The 22,683-nt window shown below is 42.1% G+C and overlaps 1 protein-coding gene across 2 annotated transcripts in view; it reads left to right on the top strand.

The window, feature by feature from the left end:
* Nucleotides 1–22,064, top strand: part of LOC126149043 (serpin B4-like) — an 83,011-nt gene extending 60,947 nt beyond the window's left edge. The window contains exons 7-8 of one of the 2 annotated variants that reach the window (XM_049915790.1): nt 15,255–15,393; nt 21,726–22,064. In XM_049915790.1, coding sequence (XP_049771747.1) covers nt 15,255–15,393; nt 21,726–21,871 — 285 coding nt within the window. In that variant the 3' untranslated portion in view covers nt 21,872–22,064. The remainder of the gene's footprint in view (nt 1–15,254; nt 15,394–21,725) is intronic. The other variant, XM_049915791.1, reaches the window with a different exon arrangement.
* Nucleotides 22,065–22,683: the final 619 nt, after the last annotated feature.

Genomic DNA, 22,683 nt, shown 5'->3' with positions numbered 1-22,683 from the left:
GCTTTTTACCCTTCGCTATTTGTTCGTGGTATGAAGGACACTGACATTTCCAGCGGTTGCCTGGAAAAAGAACAGACAGTCTAGCGACCTCTCGTCATAAGGCTTTAAAACTGAATCGAAATCACAGAAGAACAGGATGAGAATTCTCTGTATCTATTTTGCAGTCGCATAATCGACGGGTACATCAATTTCCAATGAAACGACATTACAACACCATGCAGAACGAATGTAAAGACTTAGTTGACCATAACAGAGCACAAACCTACAACGATCGCTAGATGGGTTTCATGTTTCTGCACCTGAAGAAGTACTTAGTGCTAAATTTCCAGGCATGGAGCACGTGAAGAAATAGGTGGTATTAATAACAAAATTTCTGAAATTGCCTGCATAATTCAGCTGTCAGTGGCAGCAGTTTTCGATGGAACTGAACGAAGAGTATGGAGACCTAATATACAGGGTGTCCAAGTCTTTCCCTGATTACATAAATTGATAACTCAGGCTAGAAGTAAGACACAAACATGAAACTGGCGTCTAATTGTTTACAAACTATCAAAGTTTTTTTGTGGTGTCACCGCCAGACACCACACTTGCTAGGTGGTAGCCTTTAAATCGGTCGCGGTCCGTTAGTATACGTCGGACCCGCGTGTCGCCACTATCAGTGATTGCAGACCGAGCGCCGCCACACGGCAGGCCTAGAGAGACTTCCTAGCACTCGCCCCAGTTGTACAGCCGACTTTGCTAGCGATGGTTCACTGACAAATTACGCTCTCATTTGCCGAGACGATAGTTAGCCTTCAGCTACGTCATTTGCTACGACCTAGCAAGGCGCCATTACCAGTTACTATTGATGCTGTAAAACATTCTCATTTCCTTGTCCTGTTCCAGACCTCACGCCAGCCTGCGTGAGCTTAAACGCGTGCCTTTCGGCTTCCTCATAGTGGGTTGGCTGTTTTGCCAATCCACAACATTTTTCACACATCAGTAAACTTCCACATGAGCACCCTTGGTAGCACGTAGCACATCTAGGCGATATTCAATTTCCGTCCACACATTGGCCAACAGCACTGGAGGGATCGATTCAACAACTGTGGTTATCCGTTGCAGCAGGGTTTCAAGATCTGGTACACGTGTTCGGTAGACCTCGTCCTTGACATAACCCCATAAAAAGAAGTTTAATGGAGTTATGTCAGGAGAGCGTGGATTCCAAACCGTTGGCCCATCACGACCAATCCATCGCTCAGGAAAGGTCATATCGAAATAGGCATGGACGTCCAAACCCCAATGAGGCGGTGCACCGTCTTGCTGAAACAAGACATCGGGGTGATACTGAAGCAGCTGAGGAACAGCATACAGTTGCAACATGTCCAGATACACTACAGATGTGATAGAAGCCTCAGCGAAGAAGAATGGTCCGATAATTCGATCGTGCAATAGCGTGCACCAAACATTCACCTTTGGACTGCCTCTGGTGCACTCAATGACCTCGCCAGGGGGTTGTGAACCCCAAATGAGCACATTATTGCGATTCAATACTCCACTGACAAAAAAGGTCGCTTCATCGGAAAAAGCAGTTCGTCTGAGATAACCATCATCGTCCTCAATACGTGATAGCATTTCGACCGCAAAGTCATATCGACGTTTACTGTCGTTGGGCAACAAGGCCTGAACGATTTGCACTTTGTATGCACGAAGCAATAAATGTTTGTGTAAAATGTTATGGAGAGAGCTTTTTGGCATCTGTAATTCACGTGAGGCCCTGCGCACCGATTTCTTCGGACTTCGCAGAAAAGACTGCCTCACAGCTTCCACCCTGTCTGCTGAGGTTCTTGGTCGACCAGATCTCGGAAGGTCAGCAACCGATCCTGTGTTCTTGAACTTCTCATACCAGGCTTTAATGCTCTTGACATCGGGTGGATTCCTTCCAAATGTTGTCTGAAAGTGTCTCTGCACTGTGTTTGGTGATCGTGTCTGATGGTATCACAGGACACACTTTGCCTTCTCCTGATTGGTTAACATGTCTTCTTGGGCACTGCACCTCATCCACTACTTACGTACTGCGAACCTAAAACATCAGTCTGGAACCGCGTGACCGCTACGGTCGCAGGTTCGACTCCTGCCTCGGGCATGGATGTGTGTGATGTTATTAGGTTAGTTAGGTTTAAGTAGTTCTAAGTTCTAGGGGACTGATGACCACAGATGTTAAGTCCCATAGTGCTCAGAGCCATTTGAACCATTTTTTGAACCTAAAACAGAAAAAATCTTTGATAGTTGTAAACAATTCGACACAAGTTTCATATTTGTATCTTACTTCTAGCCTGAGTTATCAATTTATGTAACCAGGGAAAGTCTTTTCGGACACGCAGTACTATTGCGAAGCACGTAGGTTAAGTCAAGAGGCATGCCTGGAACTCTTTCGAGATTTAAAACCCGCTATTGTCGAATTTGTAAGGGAAAAAGTATTGCCACAACGAAAATTAGAAACATCCAGAATGGATTGGAGAACTCATTTGTGGACTTGACTGCATACTGCACACAATAAGGCATTGCAGGATGTGGAACATCTCATTTCTGATTTGTCTGCAGTGAATTTAAAGAGACAATTGCGTTGCAGAAGGGAGAAAGTGTGAAAAACACATAGCACATTTCCGTAAGGTCACTGGAGAAAGCGCTAGGTTTGAAGAGTTCATATTTTTCTAGCCGTTTTGAGAACACTGCCAACTTACATCCCATTTAGAGCTGTTTTAGAGACCGTTTTCTGTTACATTTGAACGTGGCCCTGTGCATGTGCAGATGTAACTGGCTGGTGCAGTGCAGTTCCGGTTTTAAAGACATATTCATTTGCGTTAAAATTGTCCCTGACGTCTACATTGTTTTCCTCTGGTAGTTATCACATCTCCACAACGAGGTTGCAAAAGCGTTACAATATTTCGTGTGAAATACCTTCTTTCGATTACGAAGCTAAATCAATTATGATTACGAGTGCGAAAGTTTATTACGTTGTCCTCGTCTGTCCGCATACCGAGAGTATATACCGGATAAAAATTATATATTGTGTGGTCAGCGCACAAAAATAATTAAAAAAAATTTGATCTGTTTGTGATCTATGTTACTGAGAAATGTGAAATATAAAACCAAGTCGTATCCAGCGAGACTGAGTTGCTATTCAGTGCGACTCGACTTCGTTAGTAGTTGTTCCGATTTTGTACGGAACTGTCCTTCATTCGTTCTGTTGACGTTTATAACGTTTTCTGCAGTCTTCTGAAGGGTTCTGGCTAGTTTGATGTGGTCCGCAACGAACTCCTCTGCCAACCTCTTTGTATCAGAGTAGCAATTGCACCCTACGTCCGCAATTGTTTGCTGGATGCACTCCAATCTCTGTCTTCCTCTGACGTTTCTACTCTCTATAGCTCCCTCTAGTACTATCGAAGTTATCCCATCATGCCTTAACTGATGTCCTATCATTCTGACGTTCCTCTTGTTAGTGTTTTCTATGTGTTCCTTCCTCGATGAATCTGCGCAGAAACTCCTCATTCCTTACGTTATCAGTCCACCTAATGTTTAACATTTTTCTGTAGCACCACATCTCAATGGCTTCAATTCACTTCTTTTCTGATTTTTCCACAATCCACGTTACACTAACATACAATGCTGTGCTCCAAACGCACATTCTCAGAAAATTCCCCCTCAAATGAAGGCCTATGTTTGATAGTAGTAGTCTTCTCTTGGCCAGAAATGTCCTTCTCGCGAGTGCTAGTCTGCTTTTTATATTCTTCTTGCTCCGTCCATTATCGATTACTTCACCGCCTAGGTACCAGAATTCTTTAAGTTCATCTGCTTCGTGATCACCAATAAGTTTTTCGCTGTTGTCATTACTGTTGTTTCTCATTACTTTACTTTTACTCTCAGTCCATATTGTGTACTCATTGTACTGTGCATTCCATTCAGCCGATTCTCTAATTGTTCTTCACTTTCACTGAGGATAGTAATGTCATCAGCTAATCTTATCGCTGATATCCTTATACCTTGAATTTAAATTCCACTCTTGAACCTTCCTTTTATTTCCGTCATTGCTTCTTCGATGTATACATTGAACAGTGGGGGGCGAAAGACTACACCCCGGTCTCACATCATTATTAATCCGAGAACTTTGTTCTTGGTAGTTCAGTCTTACTGTCTCCTCTTCGTTCTTGTGCATAGTGTATATTGCGTTTTTCCCTATAGATTACCCCAATTTTTCTCAGAATTTCGAAATATCGCACTTTTTGACATCGTTGACAAGCCTTGATTTTTCTTTAGTCTTAGTTCTATTATCAACAGTAACGTCAAAATTGCCGCTCTTGTGCCTTCACCTTTCCAGAAGCCAAACTAATCGTCAACTAACCGAACCCCAACTTTGGAAAAGTTATTCTTGTCAGCAACTTGGATGCGTCAGCTGTTTATAAGCTGATTGTGCGATAATTCTCGCACTTGTCAGCCTTGCTATCTTCAGAAATGTGTGAATGATGCTTTTCTGTCTGATGGCGTATCACCTGCCTCATATACTCCACACACCAGCTTGAACAGTCGTTTTGTTGTGCCACTTCCCTTAATGAATTTAGAAATTCCGATGGAATGTTATGTACTCTTGTGCCTTACTTGACCTGAAGTCCTCCAAAGCACTTTTAAATTTGGATTCTAATACCGGATCCCCTATCTCTTCCCTGTCGGCTACTGTTTCTTCTTCTGTCACGTCATCAGACGTGTCTTTCCCATCGCAGAGGCGTTCAGTGTACTGTTTCGACCTATCCGCTTTCTGGTCTCCATTTAACTGTGGAATTCCCACTGAACTTTTGATGTTACCGCCCTTGCTTTCAGTTTCACCGAAGGTTGTTTTGACTTCCTTATATGCTGAATCCGTCCTTCCGACAATCATTTCTTTCTCAATTTTTTCATGTAGTCATTTTGCTTTTACTCCCTGCATTTCTTATTTACTTCGTTCCTGAGTGACTTGTATTTCTGTACTCCTGATTTTTCCTGAACATTTTTGCTCTTCCTTCCTTGCTTGCGACGTCCGCATCGATATGGATCCCAAAACACGTCAACGTGATAGTAAAAACAGGGCGTTTTTGGCTGAGTGAAGAACATTGTTTTGCGCTGCCTGATTGGCCTGGAACTGTTCCAGATAACCCCCATACGCAACAAAACTGTCACTCTTGTGAAAAGTGCCAATTTAAAGCGACACTTCGAAACAACTCATTTGCAAGTCCATAAAATTTTCACCAGGGTAGGGAAGCTCGTGGAGCATATCTAGCTTCTTCCGGAGCAGAGTCGCGTGTGTGTTGGTCGCATAGTAAACACCAGAAGCATTTCTGAGGCTCTGAAATAGTATATGTGTGCTGTAAGTGGCATGATCAATTTTTGAAAAGAAAAAGGATGGTGCTGCCGAAATTCATCGTATTCAACTGTCGACAAGAAGCATTCCATAAAAAAATTGAGTTTTTTGCTGCCGACAGTAAAAGTAGTTTTCTCCAATTTACGCTGAACACACAGTGCTGCCCCATAGCAACCGATGAGTCTTGTGACATTTCTGATGAGGAATAACTGTCTACTCTCGTGCGAATTTTGGATACCGAGAGTAAATCATTTTCCCGTTCAAAGGCAAGACTCGCGGGGATTTATTCAAGACTTTTGATGACTTGATAACGAAATATAACATTAGTTATTATAAAATGTTCTCTCTTTCAACTAACATGGTCCCAGCAAAGATTCCCAAAGAGAAGGGCTAGTAAAGAGAATTAAGGATAAGAAAGCTGGGCCACTATCTTACCAGTGCATAGTTCACCAGGCAGCCCTTTGTGGAAAACTTAGTGCCAGTCTGAAAGAGGTAATGGGTATCTTGAGCAAACAGATTAATTTTGTGAGGTGTCGTTGTGCTATTCCGCACAGACAGTTCAAAGGGTTTCAGTCAGTGATTCGGCTCATTCTGATTTAACTGCAGCACAACAATGTTCTTTGACGTAGTAAACGTCAAATGATGGAAAGTTTTTTGGCAAATAGAAGAAGAAGTAACGCCCTTCTTAGGCAACCTGGGTACACAAGAAGCGAGGAAGCATCTGGAGTTCCTAGCAAACGAACACAATACGCTAGCTGTGACTTTTCTGAAAGACATTCTGAAACATTAAGATGCGCTCATTACTGAGCTACAAGGAAATGGGAATTTAATATGTGAGCTGATGCAAAGTTCGTTTTCTTTCCGTCGGAAGCTGCATATATTTGAAAAACAGGTTGCAAGCCAAGAATTTAGTCACTTTCCAGCACTCCTTCGATATAATGATAATTCTGAAACAAACTATAACACTAGCTTGCTATATTTCATGCGCCAGTCTTCCCTAACTACCGAACATTAAGTCCTGTCACGGGGAAAGCCACTTATAACACTAACCTGCTGCGACACAAGCTAATGTTACCCTCTGAAAGGATTTTGAGTTTTTACCGCGCGTGTGTCTAATGGATGAAGGTATCGGACTATAATTTTGAATATGGTGCAATTAAAAGAAAAACTAAAGACTTTAAAATTTGGGGGCTAATGAAAGTAGAAAAAATCTTACATGGATGAAAAAATGGGCGGTCGCCAGCCCAATTAGGAACACGAATTTGGAAATATATGTTTAAGAAAATTGAAAGTTATTGAAGTTAATTTCATTAATATTTCCCTTTTCATAGCACACTGGATACAAGCAGATACAGGGTACTCTGAGCTGTGGGTAGCAGCAGTCCCCAATAATGCACAAACTAGTAATCACAGAAAACAAAAAATGTAGCAAACTTATACTAATAACAGTTACACTCAAGATCATTACTTGAACCATTACTGAAATGTTAATGCAAGAAGTGCAGAACTAAAGATGTACCTGAGGAGTCTCTGTCTTAACTGGGATGTAAAAACCACAAGTAAAGATAAGTGATACCACAATTACACTGTTCATATCCCTCTGCTTATATTTGTTTTCCTTAGCAGCAATAATATTCCAATTATCTTCCTAATATGAGAAGAATATGGTAGGGACCCGTAAACTGGTACAGTATCACTCGTCAAACTCTGTGATTATTTCAGTAGCAAAATTTAATTTGAACAAAGTCACTTCTTACTTGGAATAGTTTTTATTTTACTTTTCATGGCAAATTATTCAACACTGAACACAATTAACTTAAAAAAATCGTTCATGATAGTAATCAAGGCTAAATTGCATTTCAACTTGTCTTTTTCATCACCTGTGAAGCAGTATTATAGACACTAACATATACACAACCTGGCACAGTACTTTTGCAAAACGATACTTTGCAGTAAGCTGAGAGTACTTTAGAAAAATTTCAATATCTTAAATTTTTTTTATCCTTGGACATTTGACAAACATAAATAAATCACTAGTTCATTTGAAACAGGATACTCGATTTTATAAACACTTGGGAGGGGACCCTGCATAGGTTCATGATCAGGATAGAAGATACGGTTCCAAACGCAGATTTATAGCATTTTGAAATTAACTGGTCCATGCTCTGATACATATCTGTGTGCATGAAGTTGGTGGAGCAGTGGCGAAGTTGTGGCAAGCGACGTGGCGGCTAACTGTACTCACGGCTCTTGATGTTTGAATGCTCTATTAAATTTCTTCGTGGGGACGGTTATTCAACTTATTAACGCCATTACTTACTGCCGAGAGTACCAAGCAACAGCCAAATCCACATGAGGCAAAATTCCTCCCAAAGCTGCCTCCAATTGCCTCCCTCGGCACCGTCGGTGTGTACCGTGGAACGGCTAGCCACTGACTGCGTACAGTTCACACAAAGGAGCCACCCAGTTCGACCGCCAAAACCACCTTTACATCGCGCCAAGCCACTTCCGTTGCGGAGGGACTTCCCTACATCTTTTACATTTTACAATACAATTTCCCTAAGCATGAACCAGCTTCTAAGACATAATGTTTTTCTTAAAATATACACATATTATAAAAATTCATTATTTTAAACAATCATTTATCTTTTGTCATACATACATTACAAACTCTAATTTTCCTGTCACAAATCAATGACTTTAACTAACAACGAGCACACTTTTCATAATCGAAGTTACACAGTTACCCAATACAAATCTGCCACTAGTCGACATAAGTGTTAAAAGACATTGCACTACTTTCAAATCTTATCTATCTTCAGATCTTACGAAGGAATTCTCAGCAACATTCCAAGATTTCTCAGAGGTAGTGAAGTTGTCACGCTTCTTGAAATCGCCTTTTGTAGTTTCTCCAGCGGCAGAATGGACTGATGTGACTGCGAAGTGGCTCCCTCTTTCAAACGTTTTACTCCTAATGGAGATAACAGACCTGCAGGAAGACATTTCCTTGCAAATGTACAAAACTGCATCGGCCGAAGAATTAGCTACTTACCTGGCTATGCTATCTGACTCCACATACCGGGTGATCAAAAAGTCGGTATAAATTTGAAAACTGAATAAATCACGGAATAATGTAGATAGAGAGGTCCAATTGACACACATGCTTGGAATGACATGGGGTTTTATTAGAACCAAAAAAATACAAAAGTTCAAAAAATGTCCGACAGATGGGGCTTGATCTGATCAGAATAGCAATAATTAGCATAACAAAGTAAGACAAAGCAAAGACGATGTTCTTTACAGGAAATGCTCAATATGTCCACTATCATTCCTCAACAATAGCTGTAGTCGAGGAATAACGTGAACAGCACTGTAAAGCATGTCCGGAGTTATGGTGAGGCATTGGCGTCGGATGTTGTCTTTCAGCATCCCTAGAGATGTCGGTCGATCACGATACACTTGCGACTTCAGGTAACCCCAATGCCAATAATCCCACGGACTGACGTCTGGGGACCTGGGAGGCCAAGCATGACGAAAGTGGCGGCTGAGCACACGATCATCACCAAAAGACGCGCGCAAGAGATCTTTCACGTGTCTAGCAATATGGGGTGGAGCGCCATTCTACATAAACATAGTACGTTCCAGCAGGTGTTTATCAGCCAGGCTGGGGATGATGCGATTCTGTAACATATCGGCGTACCTCTCACCTGTCACGGTAGCAGTTACGAAACCAGAATCACGCATTTCCTCGAAGAAAAAAGGCCTGATAACGGTAGATGTGGTAAATCCAACCCATACCGTGACTTTCTCGTCGTGCAATGGAGTTTCCACGACAGTTCTAGGATTTTCGGTAGCCCAATTTCTGCAGTTGTGGGTGTTGACAGACCCTCGGAGCGTGAAATGAGCTTCGTCGGTCCACAACACGTTACTCAACCAATCGTCATCTTCCGCCATCTCTTGAAACACCCACGCCGCAAATGCCCTACGCTTCACTAAATCGCCAGGTAACAGTTCATGATGCCGATGGATTTTGTACAGATAGCATCGGAAGGTACGCCTAAGTGCCAACCAAACAATAGTGTATGGAATGCCGGTGCGACGTGCGACTGCACAAGCGCTGACTTCCCCCTGCATAGACGAACCCGCTACAGTCTCCATTTCTTCCTGAACTGTCTCAGCAGCATTACGCCTTGTGCTCGGTCGGCCACTACGGAGTCTATCGTCTAAACAACCCGTGACTTCGAACTTCGAAATCATTCTCGCCACAGCTGCATTTGTCAACGGACCTTTACCCGTTCGAATCCTCTTCCTATGGCGATAGGATCGTAACGCTGAACTAGCACATTCCCCATTCTGATAATACAGCTTCACTAAAAGCGCCTTTTCAGGTAACGTCAACATGCTTTATTGTTATTTTAATCACCTTTTACAAGGCGGGCTGTCAGCAGCGTATTACGCTGCTCTTCAGCCGTGAGTGGTACAATAATATGACATAGAGGTGGCACAGATAATACAATAAAAACGGCGGGCAAAAACTGTAGACACGAAAAACAATAAACATGAAGCCGTTCACGCTGGACGAGAAAAAACACTATCACTTGTTGACACGGCGCACATAACACGGACGACTGCGACTGCACACGTGAACAGTGGCGGCGTGACGGCGAAAGAACACTAAACACAAACACGAAGGCACACACACGAGACACTGATGGCAATGATCTCCGGCGCGCGAATGTTCACTGAGCGTGTACGAGTCCGAGGACCTGCCAAGAGAGGAGGAGGGGGGGGGGGGGGGTTGATTCTCTCTCTCATTACAGCTCCTTTTATACACGATTGTCATGCGCACTCACTGACGTTTTGCTGTCCAGCGCCATCTGTCGGACATTATGTGAACTTTGTTTTTTTTGTTTCTAATAAAACCCCATGTCATTCCAAGCACGTGTGTCAATTTTTACCTCTCTGTCTACATTATTCCGTGGTTTATTAAGTTTTCAAATTTATACTGACTTTTTGATCACCCGGTATGTTCGTGATACTTCATTTAAAAACTGAATTTTTCAAAGAACCATTATCGTTAAAAGGGCCACCCACCTTGAAGACACTTTTCTTATAAGTTGCAATCCACGTGAACCTAATTTTAGAAAACTGTGTCAAGACTACAAATGTAACTTTTCGCATTGCATTTTGGATCCAATTATGCCCATCTGTTGTATTTCATATTTTTGTGAAAAAAAATAAAAATAAAAATTATTAACGAATATGTTCTTTTATATCCCGATAAAATTTTTTAGAAGTATTCGGATCCCACCTAAAATTACTTGCCGACCCCTGATCTAGGGTACGGTTAGAACGTCGTAAAATAACCAGTTAGGACACTGATAGTGCAAACGCTTTTGGGAAGGTCGTGAAAAAGGTGTATGATGAAGAATTCTTGTGGAAGGAATGGAGGGTGGAGGACAACAGGAATGTTACACGCTACAACATGTAGCGTATTGTGGTCAAAACAAGTTAGGATAATTAATTTGAAATATAAGAGAAAGGGCTTTTGTGAATAGATTGATTTATGCAAACTTACTAGTGGTTGGCTAAAACATGCAGCTGCCAGGAAACCTGAGCATAACTGAATAAATTAAGACTTTCAAGCGTTTTTGGAGCGATTTAGTACTGTGCAGCTCCCTGTGTATGTATCAAGAAATGGGGCTCAAATGTTCGTTTTAAAAAGTGTCGTTCTCTTCTGTGTGTGAAGACATCGTGGCGTAATATGAGAGTGCAATATACCGTTTTGTTGCATAGTTCTCTTGTATGGAAACAATGGAGCGTGAATTGAGACTGCAACATATGTCGAAATGCGAAATAGCACAGGATGGAAGTATTCAGATGATCACATAACTAATGAGGATGTATTGAATAGAATTGGGGAGAAGAGGAGCTTGTGGCACAACTTGACTAGAAGAAGGGATCGGTTGGTAGGACATGTTCTGAGACATCGAGGGATCACCAATTTGGTACTGGAGGGCAGCGTGGAGGGTAAAATTCGAAGAGGGAGACCAAGAGATGAATGCACTAAGCAGATTCAGAAGGATGTAGGCTGCAGTTGGTACTGGGAGATGAAGAAGCTTACACAGGATAGAGTGGCGTGGAGAGCTGCATCAAATCAGTCTCAGGACTGAAGATCACAACAACAACATGGAAGGAGACGATTCTGTAGTGTGTTGCACTTCGCTGTAAGTGAATGATTCACCAGTTATGCCATTGTTGGACAACTTAAGATGATTGGAAAAACGTCGCACATAGTTAATATTAACATCTCTGCTCTTTTAAAACCATTCAAAATTTGTTACAAACGTCATTCATGCAAGGTGGATTTGTTTTAGTTAACGTACATTAATGAATAACTATTTCAGCTTATCTGTGCGATAAGAAAGAGCAATTGTTATTACGTACAATACCAAACATTGCAGATTTCAAAGTAAAATATCTGATTATTTAACAAGTTCATTACTAGATACCAATCTCTTGAAGTGCGGGCTAAAAGTAAATGCAGGTTACAGCAAAGCCAGGTCATCGGAGATTTTGTGTTCTTAAAGGTTTATTGTCACTGCCTTGTTCTCAAGAGTTAATTGGTAGCCAAGGTGGACGTATTTACTAAATTCAAGAGTGAACAAATTTAAATTGCTTATTACATTGACAAAATTAAGAGTCGTTTTCCATATTGTCACACGAACTGCATTTTCGTAACGTGTTGTTAGTGCTAGGATGTATGCTATAAACTGGAAAATGAACCGACATTGAATTAACCAATCTACACTGAAGCGCCAAAGAAACTGGTATAGGCATGCGTATTCAAACACAAAGATAATTAAACAGACAGAATACGGCGCTGCAGTCGACAACGCCTGTATAAGACAACAGATAAGTTGTTGCAGTTGTTAGATCGGTTACAGCTGCTACAATGGCAGGTTACCAAGGATTAAGTGAGTTTCAGCATGGTGTTATAGTAGGCGCACGATCTATGGGACACAGCGTCTCCGAGGTAGGGATGAAGTGGGGATTTTCCCGTACAACCATTTCGCGAGTGTACCGTGAGTGTCAGCGATCCGGTGAAACACCAAATTTCCCAGATAGTTGGGGCCGGAAAAAGATCCTGCAAGAACGGAACCAACGACGACTGAAGAGAATCGTTCAACATCACAGAAGTGCAACCCTTCCGCAAATTGCTGCAGATTTTAATGCTGGGCCATCAACAGGTGTCAGCGTGCGAACCATTGAATGGAACATCATCCATATGGGCTTCGGAGCCGAAGGCCCACTCATGTACCCTTGATGACAGAACGACAAGAAAGCTTTACGCCTCGCCTTGGGCCGTCAACTCTGACACTGGACTGTTAATGACTGGAAACATGTTGCCTGGTCCAACGTGTATCGTTTCAAATTGTATCGAGCGAATGGTCGTGTACGGGTGTGGAGACATCAGGAATCCATGGACCCTGCATGTCAGCAGGGGACTGTTCAAGCTGGTGGAGCTGTGTAATGGTGTGGGGTGTGTGCAGCTGTAGCGATATGGGACCCCAGATACGTCCACGTACGCCTCTGGCAAGTGACACGTACGTAAGCATCCTGTCTGATCACCTGCATCCATTGATGTCTGTTGTGCATTCTAATGGACTTGGACAATTCCAGCAGGAGCATGCGACACCCAACACGTCCAGAATTGTTACAGAGTCCCTCTAGAAACATGCTTCTGAGTTTCAACACTTCAGCTGGCCATCGTACTCCCCATACATGAACATTATTGGGCATACCTTAGGTGTCTTGCAATATGCTGTTCAGAAGAGATCTCCATTCGGAGGTGCAACAGTAATTACCTTATAAGCGATCCAGATAATTGCTCCAGTAATGGTGAAGCTCTATCTTGAACGTACTCTTACGGATTTACGGACAGTTCTGCGGGATTTATGGTGTTAGTTCGATCCATCACTACTTTAGACATTAGTTGGGTCCATGCCACGTCGTTTGCGGCACTTCTTCAAGCTCGCGGGGGCCCTACACGATATTAGACAAGTGTACCAGTTTCTCTGGCTCTACAGTCTATGTAATTGAAGTATTACGACAGCAGTTCAGTGATTATCGGATGTTTTTATATCTTGTCCAGACCTGTTCAATGTCTTTGTGACTGTTCGTGGCAACTGACTATTTATAGTCATTAAACTGTGTCGGCTCTTGTAGTTGCGATGTTTATTGTAAAGAGGGTTTCCAATGAAAGGTACGTGCACATACCTTAGTCTTGACAATCTGAATGTTTCTGAAATATAGACAATGCTAAGCAATACACGTAACTATAATCATCAAATAATCTGTTCTATAAATTTTATTATTTTACTGTACGTCTGAGTCATAACTTTCCCCTTTATCGTCTGATTCCTTTAGGCGTTACCTAGCCACATTTTATAGTCAAGTTGCACTAAAGATTATGACACAACCTTGTATTATTTCAAATAATCATTACTTTCTGAAACTTTACAAAAAGAATGAGTAAAGAATAGGACAACTAAGATGTTACTACTCATTCTCTGAGATCACTCTTCGTTACGTACCTGTAAATCTTCCAAAACTGTTTCAATTCCATTTCTTTTCGCAAACGTATCTCTTCTTCAATTTGATCCACACATCATACGCTATATCTTCCCATAAAACACCTTTTCTTTCTTAAATACAAAACCCGATCCTCCCTTCCATAGCCCTCACAATTTTTCCATACTCACCTGTCTCCTTCTTCGATTAATGACACAGTTATTAAAATGGATGATGATTAAAGCCTACTGGACATAGTAATTCATTTAGTTAAATCGCAAGATTATGAATTAATATTACACAAAAGCGCAAGAACAAAAGTCTGCAAATACGGTTTAATACATTCAAATATGTGATTTATTTTAACATCTGTGTAAAGAAAAATCAGTAAAATATAAAATGAATCGACATTAAAACTGTAGGCAATAAACAAGCAACGAATACTATTGAACTCGATCTGTGATAACTACAGGGAAGGAAATCTCTGTCACAGCACATCTACTTAAAGGTGGAGGTGCATGATCTTTCACAGTGCAGGGTATCAATGACTGAAAACACACGCGAGAATAAATCAAGCAGGTGTGTATGTTTCGGCGGTACCAGTGTCTTAGTATCACAGTAAGATACGACGGTTACTGTGCTTCCAACTACCGACATCAACTATTTTTTAAGCTCATCCAACTAGCCACTTTCAACTACTTTTTTACGTTACCCTACGAAATATCCCAAAAAAGTCTACTGTTTACGAAAATCTACATGTGTTCTTGGATGATGAATTTGAAATGTAGATGAAAGTGATTAGTTGGAGACCTTGAAAAATAGTTGAAATTAGGTGGTGGAAAGTGTAGTAAGATTCGTTCTTAAAGTATAGTAACACTCGTTCTTACTTGCATGAGTGTGAAGCTAAAACTCTAGTACAAGAGCACATTCCCTTTCACCTAGAGTATTCTCACATGGGCTTTCAATTATTGAAACTCACACGGTGAAAGGTCTTTCATCTTTATCTTCAAGTGAACACACTTCCCTTGGACGTATCTACGGCCATGTATCCATATGAACTTTTTTGCTATTTATAAGGAATCCATTTCTGCTGTTTGTCCTCATCTAGCAAAATCACTCGCACTGCATCTCTGTCCCAAAAGCTCGAGATATTATCTGTTTATGTGCCTCTATTAGAAAAGTAGTAGCCACTTTTGTCAACTGAATTTATATGGAACCATTTTCTGCTATTGTTGTCATAGATGTATTAGGAAAAATACTATGAATATATAACAAACTTTGTTTGAAACGTTTGGCCATTTAATTTCAGCTCGGCATGACTTCAATGTTCAGTGATTACGCCGCAAATTTTTCTGGAATCAGTGAAGAGAAACTTAAAGTGAACCAAGTACTGCACAAAGCTTTCATCGAGGTTAACGAAGAAGGCACAGAGGCTGCTGCGGCAACCGGTAAGTAATTTTGAAAATGGAGAAAGGAGGATTAGGGTTTGGCTCAAATGGTTCAAATGGCTCTGAGCACTATGGGACTCAACATCTGTGGTCATAAGTCCCCTAGAACTTAGAACTACTTAAACCTAACTAACCTAAGGACATCACACACATCCATGCCCGAGGCAGGATTCGAACCTGCGACCGTAGTGGTCACGCGGTTCCAGACTGAAGCGCCTTTAACCGCACGGCCACACCGGCCGGCTGATTAGGGTTTAACGAGCTCGCTAAAGAAGGAGCAAAAGCTCGGATTAGTAAGGGACGGGGAAGGAAATCGGCCACGCCTTTTCAAAGGAAGCACCGCGGTATTTGCCTGGAGTGATTTAGGGAAAAAACCTTAAATTAGGATGGTTGGATGCGAATTTGAAATGTCAATCTCCAGAATGCGAGTGCTGACCACTGCACCATCTCGCTCGCATAAGTGATTTGCTGCAGAAGACGTGACATTCTTGTTGTTAGATAACGATATTAAATTCTTTCGTAAACGTGAAACTGACCTTACGTCAGTGTTTTATGACTCAGAAAAAAGAGAAGATTAGAAAATTGGGAGCTCTGTCTATTTATGGGTAGTTGCATTTTTTTTGGTAAAAGCCCATCTGGGTGTACTGCCGCAACACCTTTTAGAACACTTAAAGTGAAAAGTACTGAAATGAGTCTATATTTATGCTGAATTGCACCGCTCTCCCTCAGAGTGCCCAGTTGAAAGTTTTTGCAACTCGGCCGAAACGTCAGTTAATGGTGGTATTTTAAGCACTTGTCGCGCGGTAAGAGGCTTGGTTCAAATGGCTCTGAGCACTATGGGACTTAACTTCTGAGGTCATCAGTCCCCTAGAACTTAGAACTACTTAAACCTAACTAACCTAAGGACATCACACACATCCATGTCCGAGGCAGGATTCCAACCTGCGACCGTAACGGTTGCGCGGTTCCTGACTGAAGCGCCTAGAACCGCTCGGCCACCCCGGCCGGTGTGGTTAGAGGCGCCTTGTCGTAGATTGTGCGGCCCCTCCCGCTGGAGGTTCGAGTCCTCCCTAGGGCCTGGGTGGGTGTGTTGTTCTTAGCATAAATTAGTTTAAGTTAGTTTAAGTAGGTGTGTAAGTCTAGGGACCGATAACCTCAGCCGTTTGGTCGCTTAGGAATTCACACACATTTTAATATTTTGAACATTTTTAAGCACTTTATAAGGCGTCCCGGGAGTACACCGAGAAGGATTTTAATGCGATTGACACAAGGCACGGAAGCCAACATATTTTTTGTAATTGTGATTTTATTCATACTTTGTTCAGATAAGCACAGCCGAAAATACACATCCTCGAAGCATGTTCAGTAGTAACATGCAGATCACACAATCCACTGGACATGTTGGTAATTTTGCCAGAATGCAATTTTTACTCTGCATCGCAGAGTGCGCTGATGTGAAACTTCCTAGTAGATTAAAATTTTATGTTGGACCGAGACTCGAACTCGGGACCTTCGCCGTTCGTGGAAAAGTGCTGTACCGAGTGAGCGACCCAAACACGAATCGCGACCCATCCTCAGACCTGTACTTCCTCCAGTACCTCATCTCCTACCTTCCAAACTCCGCAGAAGTTCTCCCGCGAAACTTGCAGGACTCCTGGAACGAGGAGATGAGGTACACGCGGAAGTAAAGCTAAGTGGTTATGTGCGTTGTGCTTGGGTAGCTAAGTCACCGGCACAGTACCTCACCATCTTCGCTCAGAGGACTGGATGCCCTTTTTAATAAAAAACCTGAGTGAAGGGACCAACAATGATCTAGAACGGGTGTCATGTGACGTCTGCCTGACCAAAAAAAAAAAAAAAAAAAGAGTCGGTGGAGCACTTGCTGCCAAAGGGCGAAGGTCGTCAGTTCGAATCCCGGTCTGGCACACAGTTTTAATCTGACGAGAAGTTTCAAGTTGATAATGTATTGTCAGAATGTACAGGATTCCAGGGACTCCGACGAATGTGTCCAGGGAAATCTAGTGATTGGTTACATACAAATGGAAGAGATGTTATAACGGGTTATTAGAAACCATCCAACAGGGGAATGAATGAATTACTTTGTGGAGTTAATTATGACGCGGTAATGTATAGTGAAATAAATGATGGGCGTCTGAAAGCGCGGAGAATAGTACTGAGATAACGGGGAGGGATCTGGCAATTCTTCTGCCTAACGAAGTCACATTGAAACTACGCCGATTCTTGACGTGAAAGATACCGAAGAGAGAATGCAACATTGTGAGGTTGATAGGACAATTAAAACGTGTCAGCAGGTGTTGACAATTCACGGCTAACCGTTGATTACTTTGTTTCAGGGCTCAGATTTATTAAACCTAAGACTTCCCACTAAGTTTAAGAAGAAAGTCAACGTCAATGTAGAAGCTACAAGCTAGAAGAGAAATATTAGACTGTCGGCTAGAATAGCGTACACATATAGACAGGAAACGTAAGTGGGTCTTGGTGAAAGAGATGACAAGATTTCCGCTTATAGCCGTTGCTGTCCCACTGGGTTGTCGATAAGACGAAGAAAGAAAATTTCAGAATAATTCTAAAACTGCACAAGGAATGCAAATGCTACCACTGAGGTTCTCAGGCTACAAAACGCTTGCGCCACAACTCAGATTAGTTTTACAATAACCGTGTGATAATGCTGCTGAATTTGGTGAAATACGGATTGTAGACTAAAGTGGTGAACACAGAGCGAATGGAAAATAACCAGTTGCTCAGCATTCGAACAGTGGCAGGCGCAGCAGAAGATGTTAACTAATTCGACTCTGCAGTGCCTGTGATAGTTTGGAAATACGATGCAGTGTTCCTTCGGATTTGTATGCAAGTCCGTATGAACATGCATTGGTCGACTAAAGCCATTATGAAAAACGTGAAATGTATTCGCAGTTACGATTACGGACAATGTATCGTATTTATCTGCCTACACCATTCAAGCGACTTTCAGTTAAAATGTCTCCCAGTACGGGAATATACTTCATGAATGTGCGAGTGTTGATTGTAGACACATCGTGAACGACATATGGAAGTTTGAGTCTGATTGTAAGACGTGCTCGGATAACCTAATGGTGCAGTCAGCCTTCGGTAGTGGAGCGGCGCGGACGTGCTGTTTGAGTCCTGTTCGTGGAGTCGAATTTGCGAGTAGTTGTTTTCTACTTCGACCCCACTAATTCAGACTCCGTCACAGCTGACATGACATGGCCCAGGCGCGCGGGCAAACACAAACACACACACACTACTACAAAGGTCAGCTTTCAACCTGATTACACTCGGTCCCGAGCTCTTGATGTTGAACGCCTTATATGTGATGATGTTAAAATTCAACCACAGGACGTAATCGGTATCCATCTCCGAGTTACGAGCAGTATCGTCTACATCATATTAGTCAGTGGCGAGGGGTGTAAAAAATCATGCGCTCAATCGCGAAGAATCTTAAATTCAGATATGACCATTATGGGGCTCGGCTTCTATAAGCTACGAGTTTTCGATTTCCCGTTCGAGTTACCGCCGGATGTCGTCACCACAGCCTTCCAGCCTTAGACCAAAGTGGTCATACATGTGGACAAAAAATGGAACACTTTTACTACAGATCTGCTCCTCGTCAGGCTACGACAGATTATAATTGACTCGAGAAAACACGCACTTTCCTAACTCATCATCGACGGTTGTAGGGTGATTAGCAAGTACAATGACGGTCACGTACTTGCTGCGTTTGCGACAAAGAAAAGCACGTCAGGTGTTTACAATGGTGAGCTTCTCAAGTCACGACAGGTGACACTATGACTCCTCCTAGGATCACGACCCTCCCCCACAATTATGCAGAGGTTGCTCGGCCGGCCGCCCCCTTCGAAGTCCAACTACTTGTCGAACAAACGCTCCCATCAGGACGAACTTGGCGGTGTCACAAGTGCTGGACTCACCCACTGCAACCTATGCTCATAGGTAGCACACTGCACATAGCACACGTCCACCACGGCGCTCGGGGGCCACAGCATCAAGTTATGACACCTGAAGATGCGCTTATAAGAGCCCGAAACCGGTCGTGTGATGATAAAACAACTTTACAACTGAAGCGGTATTTTCAGCCTCTGCTGAAGCCGTACCATAAAGAATAGATGAGGAAAGGTATGTTCGATTAGCAAAATCTTATGTTTGATGCTGAAAACAGAATCAGAAGGGAAAACTAATTTTTTTCTGCTTCTCGAAGATGTTTTTGATTAAGATTTATTTACCTTTCGATTTGTTTTTATACTATTGTCTGCACGAGTAACTATGGATATTTAGAAATGAAAGTAATCCCCTTCATACCATATGTTGTTTTAAACTTGTTCTTTAACATGTTATTCATTATTTTTCAATGTTGGGACAAAGTAGCACGAAGAGCGGCACGTCGTGTCTTAAGGCAACCAAATTAGTAATCTTCTCTCTAGTACTAGAGGGGAAATATTATAGGGTGGAGAAAGCCTATTACACCTTATCGAGGGACTTACGAAAAGACGGTTGATATGTAATATGTGCAAGAACGAAGAGGGAACAATGTGAGTAGAAGACCAATAACGAAGTACATGGGTTAAAATGGGTGGGCGTACAGATACTTCCTGCAGGCCATGGCTCGAGCTCCCTCTGCAGGAAGTAGTGCTCGGAATGTCTGTTTCCCTTACCTTGTATGTAAATAGCCGGTGTTTACCATGGTACGCCTTGAACATAGACAACCTCGTTGTCTGTGGTGTAATATGGGTTTATTTGTCGAAGAAGCAATGACGGAAATAAAGGTTCAAGAGTGGTATTAAAATTTAAGGTGCAAGGATATCAATGATAAGAATTACTGATGACAGTGCTATCCTCAGTGAAACCGAAGAAGAATTACGGGACTTGCTGAATGGAATGATCATTCTAATTGGTATAGAGTATAGAATAGAATAAATCGAATGAAATCGAAGGAAGATGAAAGTGATGAGAAGCAGCAGAAATGAGAGCAATGAGAAGATTATCAGAAATGGGGATGAAGAAGCAGATAAAGTTTTGGAATTCTGCTATCTAGACAGGAAAATAATGCGTGATGGACGAAACAAGGAGGCCATAAAAAGCAGACTAGCACGGGCAAAAACGGCATTCGTGACCAAGAGAAGTCTTTAGTATCAAACATAGATCTTAATTTGAGGAAGAAATTTCTGAGACTGTGCGTCTGGAGCACAGCATTGTATGGCAGTGAGACAAGGATGTGGGAAAACAGGAACAGAAGACAAAAGAAACCTTTGGGATGCGACGAACAGAAGAATGTTGATAATTAGGTGGACTGATAAGGTAAGGAATGAGGAGTTTATCCGCAGAATTGGGAAGAGAGGAAGGAAGAAGACTATAGGACATCCGTTAAGACATCAGGAAATAGCTTCCATGGTGCTAGAGGGAGGTATAGAGAGTAGAAACTGTAGAAGAAGACAGGGATTGGGATACATCCAGAAAATAACTGAGGACGTAGGTTGCAAGTTCTACCTTGAGATGAAAAGGCTGACACAGGAGCAGAATTCGTGGTGGGCTACATCAAACCAGTCAGAGGACTGATCATTAAAAAAAAAAAAAAAAAAAAAAAAAAAAAGTTTGAGCTGTCACTATAAATTGGACGGAAACTGCTGCCGTGGTAAAGCGTTGACTGAGACAGTTTCTGGTGAAGCCTGCGACTTGCCAGTGTCTGTTGCATCGAAGAAACAACCACGGCCACTGCATGTGCCTGAAGACGTTCGGCCACCAGTTTTGGAACTGTGGCGTCACATGTTACGAGTTTCCGCTGTGAACAGATGAGGGCGAACTACACGAGAAGCAGCTGACTGTACACACACTGTAACCACTGTTGTTAGAATAAAAGCTGGTGGTGGCAGAGCCACGTCCCCGAGAACTTTTCATTCGAATTTCCTGCGATCAGCATCGGTTGTAGTTCTCTGTTGCATAAGGTGACGAAGTCATTAATTTCAATGGACGATGTGGTTCATATATCCATGGATATCTACCAATACGTTGCTGGGTCGCTTGAGCTTGCTTAACCCCATTAACACTGTACGCTGCAACTTGGATACCAGCAATCACAATTCCTTAAATGTACAATAGTATGATTAAAACACTTAGAAGTAAAGTAGCAACATCATCTCTCCAATAATGGTTAAAACGCAGTCATAACTGCAAACAAAAAATTGCGTTAATTGCGGTGCACTGAAGAAAATGGAGAATGAGTGCAAATAAATTGCAAACAGCTCCTGCACTACGCGTAATCTCATAAAATTTATCTGTTTCAGCTGTTATCGGTGGTGCAGTCGCAACGTCCTTACACAACACGCCTCCACCACCAATCATCTTTAGGGCGGACCATCCATTCCTCTTCTATATTCTGGATCAAAAGACGAAGGTGGTGCTCTTCGCAGGACGCGTATCCGATCCTTAACTTTAAGAAGGCCCCCATGGGTCAGCAAAAAGAGTTTGTCTACTGATGTCACCGCCGTCACCTACGCTTCAACGATATGCCATAACAATTGTACTTATAAATACGATGTTTTACATTATTAGAAATTTATATATTCTTGAGTTGTATCCCAGAAAATTTCTCTGTAATATTTTCTCGATCCTCTAAATAAATGTGTAAGTAGGCTGTTTATGTTTTCTTTATGTAAGTTTGCTGTTTATGTTTTTTATTGGCAACGTTACGTAGCGCTCTCTATATGAAAATCACTGGCTGTGCTGTGTGCAGTATGTGGCTAGTTTGAATTGTTGTCTGCCATTGTTGATGCGAACAGCGCGTAGCGCTGGACAGTTGGAGGTGAGCCGCCAGCAGTGGTGGATGTGGGGAGAGAGATGGCGGAGTTTTGTAATACTGGATGTTAATTATGAATATTAAGGTAAATACAGTGTTTGTTCTCTATTAAAATCTTTCATTTGCTAACTATCCCTATCAGTAGTTAGTGCCTTCAGTAGTTTGAATCTTTTATTTAGCTGGCAGTAGTGGCGCTCGCCGTATTGCAGTAGTTCGAGCAGCGAAGATTTTTGTGAGGTAAGTGATTTGTAAAAGGTATAGTTTAATGTTTGTCAGGGCCATTCCTTTGCAGGGATTTTTAGATAGTCAGATTGCGTTGCGCTAAAATTATTGTGTGCCAGGTTAAGCACAGTCTTGTACAATTGTTCTAAGTGGACATTTCATATGTAAAATTATTCTAAGGGGACGTTTCATATGGCGACCCTGCCAGGATACCTCACTGGAAT

The sequence above is a fragment of the Schistocerca cancellata genome, chromosome 2 (assembly GCF_023864275.1).
Source record: "Schistocerca cancellata isolate TAMUIC-IGC-003103 chromosome 2, iqSchCanc2.1, whole genome shotgun sequence".
Lineage (NCBI taxonomy): Eukaryota > Metazoa > Arthropoda > Insecta > Orthoptera > Acrididae > Schistocerca > Schistocerca cancellata.
Note: the sequence above shows the minus strand (reverse complement) of the source record. Positions and strands in the feature narration are given on the sequence as shown.